At 32.5% G+C, this 13,172-nt stretch overlaps 1 protein-coding gene and 1 long non-coding RNA gene across 2 annotated transcripts in view; one reads left to right on the forward strand and one right to left on the reverse strand.

Annotated features, from left to right (window-relative positions):
* The first annotated feature begins 5,230 nt into the window (after positions 1-5,230).
* LOC25490684 (receptor-like protein EIX2) lies at positions 5,231-7,801 on the forward strand. Its single transcript, XM_013604307.3, has one exon. It carries the CDS (start codon positions 5,262-5,264, stop codon positions 7,698-7,700), a length of 2,439 nt encoding a protein of 812 aa, XP_013459761.2. The 5' UTR covers positions 5,231-5,261; the 3' UTR covers positions 7,701-7,801.
* Positions 7,802-9,657: 1,856 nt separating this feature from the next.
* Positions 9,658-13,172, reverse strand: part of LOC120579374 (uncharacterized) — a 51,049-nt gene continuing 47,534 nt past the window's right edge. The window contains exon 2 of the long non-coding RNA XR_005645176.1: positions 9,658-9,902. This is a non-coding gene — a long non-coding RNA (uncharacterized lncRNA). The remainder of the gene's footprint in view (positions 9,903-13,172) is intronic.

Below are 13,172 nucleotides of genomic sequence, written 5' to 3' on the forward strand. Positions count from 1 at the left end.
GTATAACTCACCCAAGAACATCAAGAACTCAATCAACAACCTCATATATCAAAAGTTCATTTTGGTCCTTCACATGAACAACTTAATACAAACTTCACAAATTCAAACCACAGCTTCACAAAATGAAATACTCATAGTATAATTCAGCAACAACAACATATCCAATTCAACAACAACTTCATTACATGAATTCATCACAATCAACAACAACAACACTACTTTATACCAATTTGAGCAAAAATCAACAAAGTTTCATATGACCACAATTCAAGCATGTAAAATCAACAATAACAACATGTTTAGCATCAATTTCACATACCCAAAATTAGTGTCAAAGTAGGAACACAAAATTCATCACTTAAATTCTCAAAAAGCATAATACATAAAATAAGCACTTATGAAATTAAGTAGAAAAAGAGTTTTTAGCTTAAGTTATGAATGTACACTATCCCCCTTATCTCAATTGAGCACAATCTTTAGCTTAGGCTTCACTTTTGCTCCACCCACTTGAATCTCTACCTTTTTCTTCTTCTCCTAAGCTTATTCTCTCTAACCATTGTTCTTGCTCTTTCTCTCTCTACCACTCTCACTAGTTTGTGAAATGTGGAAATGACCAGTTTATATATGCTCTACATAAATGAGCTCAACCCTCAATTGTCTTAATGAGCTTAAATTGTCACTAACTAATTCACAAAGTTTCTACTCACTTAACGGATATAAAACAATGAATAGTTACCGGCTCTTAATTAATTACTCCGCTCACTAATAACTTGGTAAAAATAATCTCCGCCATTAAAACATCACAAATAATCCTCACAGTGAAATTACTAATTTACCCTTGCTCGCAAAATGACCAAAATACCCCTAAGTACAAAATGACTAAAATACCCTTCTAATGCCAAAATCCACTAATCCCAACCAAAATATTCACATAGGCAAATAATCACATACAAGCACATATAAACACATAAAAAATTAATTAAAATAAATCTAGCGAAAAACGGGTTGTTACATTGAACACCTCTAGTTGTGTATCAAGTGTTTAACAAAACAATTTTTTTGTAATCTTTGTTTGTTAGAAGTCTCTTGCTTGTGTTCTTGAGCAATTGTAATCTTGTGTGATTATAGTGAAAAATCTCGTGTAAGTGACAAGAGGACTGGACTAATTTCGGATTGTGGAAGGAACTAGGATAAATTACTTGTGTCTCTTTCTTCTCTCTCTCTAGCTCTTTCATATCTGCTGCACTTAACTCTTAACATTGCTTCAAGTTCTGAACGCTATCAGAAGAAAAATCTAGCACAATGTAACCCCCTTCTTGTGCTTTTCTCACCTTCACTGTTTTCCTTGAAAGAACCAAACACTTGGAGATAGACTCCCATTTAGTCAGAGAAAAATTACAAGTTGGTGTCATGAAGCTCCTACTTGTTACCTCTCAAACCCAAGTTGCAGATCTATTCTCCAATGCTTTTTGACCTCAACCTTTTCACACTCTCTTATCCAAGTTGGGATTGGTTGACATTTACCAACCTCAACTTGTGGGAGGCTATTGCATAATGAAGAAATAAAGGAAACTATTAGTTAGTTATATGGATATCTTGCTAAACAAGTTATCAAATTAGTTTGTTGTAACTAACTGCCATAGGATTAGATAGCATACAGTTCGTATATTTGTAGTTATTCTGGTCATCTATGAAAGCTATATAAGCTGTAATGCTACTATGATGATTTCACTAATGAAAAATATATTTAATTCATTTCTTCTCTTCATAATAACTTAGACCCTCCAGGTAGTTGAGATGCCACAAATGTATAGCTTTACTTTTGACCAAGTCAAGCGAATTAATACTTTTTTAAAGAAGAAAATTCAAAATCAACTTTATTAGGTATTTCAGGTCCTTCTAGTTGAATGGTAAACCCACACACAAGAAATTGAACAAAAAAAAAGTAGCTAATTGGAATGGAAATTAAATACTAGAAGGCAATTATTAGGCTTTAAATATTGAGCTAATTTTGAGCTATTTTCTTTTGTAAATTACTAATTTGGTCACTTATGTGATTTTGTGGTTTCCATTTGGTTTCATCACTTATATTTTCTTCAGTTTCTAGTCCTTTAACTTTACTTCCACTAGTTATATTATTTTTTTTCGGTAACTTTTTACCCTGAATGTATAAAATGACCAACACTCTAGATGATTCACAAAGGACTTCATTGATATTTTTATTTTAACCATTCGATCACTTTGGATAAAAAATAAACGATTGAATTATGAAGTTCTGCAACAGTAGGAAAGAAAAATATGTCAATGAAGCATTATTAGATCTAGTAGAGCTTCAAAATCCAATGATTTATTTTTTTACAAAAAATGTTCAATGGATAATATTAAAAACTTAATGAAGTCTTTTATATATGGACCACCTAAAATATTGGTTCAGTTTAGACATTTGAGGTTAAAAAGTTAATCTTCTAAGTAGAGCCATTTTGTTTAAATGCATTTTCAAACAGTCCTTTTTTATAGCATGGTACATTTTTTGTGCATATCACTCGATGAAACATTTGTTAGTAATGTAGAACTACAAATTTCATGTTACAGTGGTAAATGTAACATGTGCTGCTACTTTTTCTTTTCTTTCCGGTGACCTTCGAGGATGGGAAATTTGGAGCCAAATCAAATAGGAGACTTAAATAGAACATAATTTATTTTATAAAAAAAATAAAAATTGTATTAATTAAAAAAATTTAGACAAGTCAAAGTTCAACTGACAATGTATAGAAATGTAACTGGAATTTTGTGGAGAAAGTTGATTACTTTTTTATTAGTTTAAGGGTTAATATATGTTTATCCCTTGTAATATACTTTTTTACGCACCGTTTCACTTATTTTTTTTTAAAAAAAATATAAAGAAATTAAATAGAATAAAATAAAAACTAGACACACGTGAGATCAATTTCACATCTAATCAAAGATTTCTCAACTCTCACAAGAGCTCTTGGGTGGGATTTTGAGTTTGGGTTTGTGGATTAAGAAAGGAGAAGAATGCCAGTGAAAGTTGATCATTAAGACTTCTTGGAGATATGATGCCGGATGTTTCATATGTTTCTTTAGAAGTGGTTAGAGAGCAGATTTAGTTGATGTGCCATAACTGTGAGTTGATAACGATCATTATCACATATTTTTACTATTAATATTATTGATATTTTGATAATTTTCTATCTTAAAGTGTTTATAAAAATGGGGAACATGCCCTTTGAACATTTTTCTTCTCATTGATACTTATGTTTAAAGTCATCGATATTATTATGGTCTCTATTTGAATTTATCTATGACTTATTGAGCAAATGATTTGAAAATAGATGTTTGGTTGCATAGACTATGACATGGGTTTTCAGATATGGAGAAATACGGTTTTGAGATATATGTTTTTGGGAATTTTCGATCCTAATATATACTTGCTTTGACGCTAATTATGATTTATAAAGTATTGGATTTGAAATGGAGATTTGATTGCATATATTTTGTGCAATAGTTTTGATATCTTCCTAAAACTAGATTTGACTATTTTTGATATGTTGTAAAGCATAGTTTTGAAATTTGTGTTTTTCGAAGATTTTGATATTAATATGTAATTGATTTGAATTGGATTTGAATTTTGATTTATTTATGATTATTAGTAGATTTACCATTGAGTTTTGATGGTACATATTTTGGCATAGTTTCTATATTTTGTAAAATACGGTTTTAGAGACGTTTTGAGATTTTTGTTTTGAGAATACGATTATAATTGTGACGATCTAGGTGCACCTAGTATGTGATTTCAATTAGGTAGAATTACCCCATTAGATGGAGCCGCCCCTATGGAAAGGCCGCCATTAGGAGGAGAGGGCTATCAATGAGAGGTAAACTCCCTAATTGAAAATGTTTTACACTTTGTTTTGAGTCGAGAGAAAAGAGCTATCCGTTAGATGGAGCCGCCCCATGGAAAGGCCACCATTAGGAGGAGAGGGCTATCAACGAGATGGAGCTAGTTCTCGATTCACCCATTTGATTATTTTCACCAAAGTTAGATTTCTATACTTTATTTAAAGTTGATTATTTTGGTATTATGAAATTGAATATGATTTTATATTTTCTTTGAAGTGATTATTTTGATTCCATTTCATTAAGCCCGATTTTTATATTCTATTTGGATTTGATTATCTCGATTCCTTTTCATTATAATCGATTTATATATTTTCTTTAAAGTTGTGGATTTGGTTTCACCTCTTGACGACATTGAAATTTTGATATAGTCTTATTTGGTTTGATAAAATTACAAAGTTTTATGAATTTTCATGGTACACTTGATTGTGAATTTATTATATTTTTATACAGTTACTAGCCTTGAAAGTTAAAAATTAGATTTGAGAAAAATAAATAATCGTGTCCTTTTGCGTTTCCCTTCTAGTTGGTGGTGGTTGTTGTCTCTCACTAAGTCCTTGTAACTTACTCTTTTATTTTCTATTTTTTTCAGATTTTCAAGCAGCTAAGTAGGAAGCTGCTAGTAGACTCAAAGTTCAGCCGTGTCACTCTTTTTGGTAGGCTTCTTTTATGGATGTCTCTTTTGTTTATGTATATGTTGAATCAGAGTATCTGCAGCTATTTGGAGTCTAGGAATGTTTTATTTGAGATGTACAAATATGTAAATATGTCTTTTTGAAACTCTGGATGAGAATACAGGTTCATAAATAGGATTAAAGTCTTGGAAAATATTCAAAATACAGAGGATGCTCTGTCGAAATTTCAGTGGATATCATTTTAAGTCAGATTGAAAATTGTTTAAATTATAGTTGTCAAGTGTCGTCAATAGACTTGTCGGATTAGAATGTTCTAGTTCGTGCGCCGGTCACGATTGTGAATTTTGGGTCGTGACAGCAGCATCTCTCTTAAAGGCCATTAGCTGATTTGATTTTTGAGGCCATTAAATAATTTGAAACCAATTTTAAAACATGAGGTACGAAGAGATTCTATAATTCCAAGTCTTTCCTACTTTTTCAAAGTCTTACTTTTAATTTGGAGCTATTTAATTTTTCTATCAATCAGACCCCATGTTCTCCACATACGTACTTTCTTATCATAGACTTCAAAATTCAAAGTCTTCCCGTGCATTTTTCAAACTTTCTCATGTGCCAACATCTTATATAACCACACTAGCAAGAATCTCTTAACAAGTCACAATCCCATTTGAATTAGATCTTCTTCTCTGATTCAAACAATTATTCAAGATGACCATTCTTACTTCACAAATGTCACTCTTTTTGCTTCTACTTTTATCTATAACAACATTCCACAAAACCATGTGCAGCAATCACACAGTGGTTCGATGCAATGAGAAAGATCAAGAGACACTGTTAACCTTCAAACAAGGCATCAATGATAGTTTTGGTCGGATATCAACGTGGTCAACCGAAAAAGATTGTTGTGCTTGGAGAGGTGTCCACTGTGACAACATTACCGGAAGAGTTACAAAACTTGATATCAGCTACAATCAATTGGAAGGTGAGATGAATCTTTGTATTCTAAAACTTGAGTTTCTTAGTTACTTGGATTTGAGTGTGAATGATTTTGATGTGATAAGAATTTCATCCATTCAACACAATATCACACATTCATCTAAACTTCTCTACCTTGACTTATCGTACAACTATCCTATTCTGCACATGAATAATCTTGATTGGCTTTCTTCCCTTTCTTCCTTAAAATATCTCAACCTTACTGAAATTGATCTTCATAAGGAAACCAACTGGTTTCAAGCAGTGAATTCACTTTCTTCACTATTAGAATTACAGTTGCGTGAATGTAACTTGAACAAATTCCCATCTGTTGAGTATTTCAATTTATCTTCACTTGTAACTCTTGATCTTTCTGGAAACAAATTCACCTCTTATTTACCAAATTGGCTTCAAATAGTGAATTCACTTCCTTCACTATTAGAATTAAAGTTGAGTGGGTGCAGCCTGAACAACTTCGTGATTAATCCATCTATTCAGTATTTAAATTTGTCTTCACTTGTAACTCTTTATCTTTCAGATAACGATTTCACCTCTCACTTACCGGATGGGTTTTTTAATCTCACCAAAGATCTCACCTCTCTTTACCTTTCGTTTAACAATATTCATGGGGAGATACCTTCTAGCTTGCTAAACCTTCAAAATTTGAGACACCTTGATCTCTCTTATAACCAACTACAAGGATCAATTCCAGATGGAATAGGAAACCTCTCATCCTTAAGTTACCTATCTATTGGTTCTAATAATTTCTCTGGTGAAATTTCAAAATTAACTTTTTCCAAACTCTCTAGTTTAGATTGGCTCGACTTGAGCAATTCAAATTTTGTATTCAAATTTGATATGGATTGGGTTCCTCCTTTTCAACTCTCTCACCTTTCATTGAAAAATACAACTCAAGGCCCACAGTTTCCATCTTGGATATATACCCAAACGTCACTACAATCTCTCGACTTATCGAGCTCGAGAATTGCGTTGGTAGATAGAAATAAGTTCTTGAGCCTTATAGAAAGAATACCCAATGAACTTAGTTTGTCAAACAATTCGATTGCTGAAGACATATCTAACCTAACACTAAATTGTTCCATCTTATTCTTGGATCACAATAATTTCGTAGGAGGACTCCCAAACATATCACTAATTGCCCAAATAGTTGATTTGTCTTACAACTCCTTCTCAGGATCAATTCCGCATAGTTGGAAGAACTTGAAAGAACTGAGAGTCATGAACCTGTGGAGTAATAGGTTGTCAGGGGAACTTCCATTGTACTTCTCTAACCGGAAACAATTGGAAACCATGAACTTAGGAGAAAATGAATTTTCTGGAACCATACCAATCATGATGTCACAAAACTTAAAAGTGGTCATATTGAGAGCTAATAAATTTGAAGGGACTATTCCGCAACAACTATTCAATCTCTCTTATTTGATTCACTTAGACCTTGCACATAACAAACTTTCTGGTTCTATGACAAAGTGTGTCTACAATTTGACTCGTATGGTTACTATTCATGAAACTTCTTTGTTTACTACCACAATTGAGTTTTTTACAAAAGGTCAAGATTACGTTTCGAGAATCCAACAAGAAAGGCGAACTATTGACCTTTCAGCGAATAACTTGTCTGGAGAAGTGCCATTGGAATTTTTTCAGCTTGTTCAAGTTCAAACGTTAAACTTATCTCACAATAATTTTGTTGGAACAATACCGAAGACGATTAGAGGCATGAAAAATATGGAATCTCTCGATCTATCTAATAACAAGTTTTTTGGTGAAATTCCTCAAGGCATGTCTCTCTTAACCTTTTTGGATTATTTGAATTTATCATATAATAATTTTGACGGAAGAATCCCGATCGGAACGCAACTTCAAAGTTTTAATGCATCGAGCTACATTGGCAATCCTAAATTATGTGGAGTTCCTCTTAATAATTGTACCACGGAAGAAGAAAATCCTAAAAATGCAGAGAATGAAGATGATGAATCTATAAGAGAGTCGTTGTATCTAGGCATGGGAGTTGGATTTGCAGTAGGTTTTTGGGGGATTTGTGGTTCTATGTTTCTTATTAGGAAATGGAGGCATGCGTACTTTCGGTTAGTTGATACAGTGTGTGACTATCTTTATGTTACTTTGATAGTAAAGTTAAATAGCTTTCGCTGAACCTGAGGCTAGTTAAACCTATCTCACAGTTTCATTGATTTGACTGTAGAGTATTTTATGATTCATAATTTAACACATGACAAGTTTAGTTGATTATGCACTTTTAAATTTTTAGTCCCTGTAATAATTTTCTATCAACATTTTTTCTTCCTAAAAATATAAGAAAAAATGTTACATGAATTAAAAGATGTGATTTTATTTTATTGGGACTAAAAATGAAATCCTTAATATTTATAGAACTATTTATTTAATTAACCCAAAAATAAAAACAAAAACAAAGGATGATAATAATGTTGTTATGAAATGACGGATCTAGTTTGAAAAGAATAACGATATTCAAATTTGTCACGAATGTATAGTTTTTCTTTACTTTTGAACAAGTCCAACGAATTAACGATTTTAAAAAGAAAAAGAAAGATCAACGTTTATTAGGTATTTCAGGAAATTGAACAGGAAAAAGGAAAGCTAATTGGAATAGAAAATTAAATACTAGAAGGACAACATTCATATCATTGACTCCAAAATTTAAAGTCTTCCAAAATTAATAGCTACTGTATTTTGGATAGTCTATGAAATATAATTATTTGCAATGGTGTTACAAGAAACAAACATTAATATATGCTTTAAGGCACATAGTAAGTTTCTATTGTACTCTTTCCCTAAAAAAAAAAGGGCCAACACAGTTGATTTGTCTTACAACTCCGTCTCAAGATCAATTCCATATAATTGGAGGAACTTGAAAGATTTATGTTACATTAACTTGTGGAGTAATAGGCTATTAACTTGTGGAGTAATAGGCTATCTGGTAAAGTTCTAGTAAACCTCTCTACTTGGAAACAATTGCATACCATGAACCATATACCAATCATGATGTCACAAAACTTAGGAGTGGTAATATTGAGAGATAACCAATTTGAAGGAACTATTCCACAACAACTATTCAATCTATTAGAGATATATGTCAGATACTAGTTTGTAGTAGTATATATACTTGTAATACCCCCATTAGTGGGATAACTTCATCATCTGTAATATTCACTTTTATCATCAATACAAACATTATTTGAGTTTTCTCTCATTCCTTCCTTGGATATCATGTTTACTATACAATTTCTCTAATTTGTTTCACTTGGACCTTGCACATAACAAATTTTCAGGATCTTTGTCGCACTGCGTCTACAACATGACTCAAATGAATAATGATCATGTGGTTTGTTATGATTCTATCGCAATTGAGCTCGTGCTAGTTGAGGTTAGGGTAACCTACATTAAGTTTTATTAATCAAACTATAGAATGTTTGTATCAAAACTTACATCCATTTCATTTGTTTCATATTTTATTAGGGGATTATGCTTGTGCCAGATCCGGCATTGTTATCGAAATCGTGGATATAATTTTCAAAATAGAGCCAATATTGTGATATCGATAATTAAGAGTTGTATGAGATGAGATCATATGTGATTATTGTAACACTATTGCTTCTGAATTCATGTTTCACATGTTTTAATGTTTTTGTTCATTGATTATTTTTTATACAAGTTAGGGAATGGTTGCATTAGTTTTGTAAGCTGTTCTTTGGGCTTGTCCACACCACATGTATCTCACTCCTTAACTTTGCTGCTTCCAATGTGCTTTAGATATTATGTAGCATTTGTATAAAAACTTTGCTTCCTTCCTCCAACTTTGTATAAAATTGCTGTTGATACATTGCATAAAGCTGAGGCACACGAGTAAAATAAACTTTTGCCTCCTCGGCAGTTAACTGCCGAAGAATTCATAAACCGGCTGCAGTTAACTGCCGAGGAAAACCTCGGTAGTTAACTGCCGAAAAATATGTTATAAGAACAGAACAGACATAAGAGTTTCCAAAACTCCATTGTTGCGTTTTTTATTCTCCTTGGTACGATTTTAAACAATTTGAAGTAATTTCAAGTCAATTTCAATCACAAAAACAAGTAACTTTTGTGAATCCTATTGCATTGAATCACAAAATATATTGAAACATCCCTGCTAGAAATTACCTAGGATATCTAGCGTGTGTGTTAAACTTGGCATTGGGTACATTAAAATTACAATAATAATTTTTTTTTTGAATAAGATATAGAAAATTCTCGTCATATACCTCTGATGTGAACTTTGTATGGTCCAGCGACTTCTGCTTCTTCATCACGAATCATTATGCCGTCTAGTAACCTGAATATCTGAAATAAATAAAAGGGATTGAGGTGAGACATGATGTCTCAGTGAGTTCCACCTATCCTAGGCTGTAGGCAATCTCAAGGAACCTAGGATCGCCATCTTTTTTAAACTCAACCCATTTCGGATTTATACAGTCTTTATCATACATAACTAAGCGATCAGGAATAACTAGGATCGCTACGTACCTAGAATACTATCACGATTCTATCATAATTTCATATTCTTATTCATACTCATAATCATAATTCTTGATTTAAAATTCATGTCAGTAATTATCATTAATTATACATTTCACTAATGCACATAGCCCACATTATCTCTTCGTTGTATCAAACAGTGTTTTTTTTATTTGTTACTATGAGTCGTACCTCATAGACTACATTATCTCTTCGTCGTAGCAAACGGAGTTTTCGCATTTGTTACTACGAGCCGTACCTCATAGGCTACATTATCTCTTCGTTGTAGCAAACAAAGTTTTCTCAATTATATATTTTTTTCTATGAGCATGTTAATTTTTATTTTTATTTTTATGAGCATGTTAATCATTTCAATTTTTCTTTCAAATCATTTCTACGAGTATATACATCAATTATCTTGCTTAGTATTTTATTGCTATATTCCATTTATATGATCAATGTAACACCCCGTTTTCCCAACATAAAAATTTCTCATAAAAATCAGAGTAAAACAACAAACGGAATGTTACACTGCTTTTCAAAATTCCTTAATAGAATAAAATGCTATTTAATAACCAACTTTGATAAAAATATCAATACATCGCAGCGGAAAATATTTTTCAACGTTAAACTACTTCCAATAAATCCTAGGCACACGGCCTCAACAAAAATATCTTTAAAGATTAAAATCAACATCAACAGGTTCATAATGACACATAAGGAATGAAAACATGACATCAATTTCCCATCCCGTTACGTATCAGAGCCCTAAGACACTTGAACCACCACTTCTAATATTCTCCATTACCTGCAAGTTACCCATACGAAGGGCAACATTTCCAAGCAGAAGGGGTGAGATTCACAACAATAAATATAGATAATAAATCCATCAATTGAATCTAACACCCTATTATAATAATAATTCATCAACATTTTATAACATCATCATTTTCAATATCAACAACAATGGTAATTAAAGACCAACATCATCGACTCATGCAACACTCCACAACTCCACTAAGACTCCTCTACATGCATGTGGTACCATAACAGGGCCGGAGCCCTCACCGCTATAGAATGGTTAAAGCATTCTTTTATCAGGACATGAGTCCTCACCGCTAAACACCGCTTTGAACAACAATGTGTTCCACCGCTTTGAACGACAAGGCGTTCCAGGGCAGAAGCCCTCACCGCTTTTATGCTTATGCAACTGACTCCGCTTGTGTATATCTACATACAACTCCAACTAATGCATATGTACTATATGACTCACCACTCCATAATGCAACATCATACATAATTCAATTAGATAAATGCATTCATCACAGTCAATTACAGTTCAGTATATTCAAGTCAACAACACCAGAAAAATGCACAGTTATTCACCAACATGCTCATACATCAAGCTTCATTCAACAACATACAATCAATTAACAATCAGCACACAAAACTGGGCAACTCGCCTCGCGAGCTAGTCTACTCGCTATGGAGAACTCAAGCAATGGGTTAAATATTCTCAAACACCTTAATTGAACTCATGGCACTTCTAGTTTGGAGCTTTGGAATTATCCCATAAGTTTTGGATTCACTTAGAAATGGTTATGCTGAATTTTCATAAAATTTTAATAAGACCTCCTTGGAGTATTTTCATAATATCTCAAAAACCAAAAATCACTTTCATGTCAAACCAAAGCCATTGGGAAGCTAACAAAATTATCTACAACTTTCATGTTCACACCAAAGGCCAATTCAAAACAGAAACGTGTGAAAAGACGCAAGAACATGAAATAGGGTATGCATCAGACATATTGAAATTACAGATTTTCTGTCAAAATCGCATCACGATCACTATCATCGCCTCATGATTTCGACAGCTTCCTACATATTGAAATTACAGATTTTCTGTCAAAATCGCCTCACGATCACTATCATCGCCTCATGATTTCGACAGCTTCCTACATATTGAAATTACAGATTTTTCTACGATTTTCTACCATGGGAGCCTCCTTGGCTCCATTTCTTGACCCTAAACTCTCCAAAATCATCCATAATCATCACCATAGGATTACCCTATCATTAAAACGTTAACCCATCACTAACCTACCTAATTAACCACTCTTTTCACCATTCAATTCTATGGTTTCTACACTTTTTCATTCAAAAATCAATAATCAAAACCTAATCCCAAATTTTCCCAATTTCTACCAGAAACATGTTAAATCCAAAATTAGAATTACAATCTATACTATTGAAAGTAAACATCACCCTTACCTTAATTCAGATGAAGAAATTCCACAAAATTTGATTCTCTTGGCTCACCCTTACCAAAATATAACTTCCTTTTTTTTCTATTAAACTCCCTTTAATTCTAATAAATCCTAATTAACTCCCCTAACTTCAAAATAACTCTATTTCTCCACTTATTCTATTAAATAATACAAATAGTCATTTAATAAAATACACCACATCATAAAATGAACATAAATCATTTAAAATCACATAAAAGACTTTAAATCAATCAAAAATAATTAAATAAAATTGGGGCGTTACAACTCTCCCCAACTTAAAGAATTTTCGTCCTCGAAAATATAACTCTGTACCACAAACAACAGTCAGAACAACAAAAGACAGTCTAAAGTTGACACACTACACTACGTGGCTCAACACGACTCTACTACTTGGCCGGACGGACCAACCTGCTCTGATACCAATTGTAACACCCCGTTTTCCCAACATAAAAATTTCTCATAAAAATTAGAGTAAAACAACAAACGGAATGTTACACTGCTTTTCAAAATTCCTTAATAGAATAAAATGCTATTTAATAACCAACTTTGATAAAAATATCAATACATCGCAGCGGAAAATATTTTTCAACGTTAAACTACTTCCAATAAATCCTTGGCACACGGCCTCAACAAACCATTTCACTTGAATCTGAGTCAGTTTGAGTCAGTTTAGTCCCTAGGGGCATTTTGGTCTTTTCCTGTCAAAATTTCGGCAGAAAGGTATTTTAAAATACCTCATTTTTGTAATTGGTTCATTTTAGTCCTTTTGTTGATTTTATTTTAGGTTTCACTTTACTTTTTTTTTTCC

This window comes from Medicago truncatula, chromosome 3, assembly GCF_003473485.1.
Source record: "Medicago truncatula cultivar Jemalong A17 chromosome 3, MtrunA17r5.0-ANR, whole genome shotgun sequence".
In the NCBI taxonomy this organism is placed as follows: Eukaryota; Viridiplantae; Streptophyta; class Magnoliopsida; order Fabales; family Fabaceae; genus Medicago; species Medicago truncatula.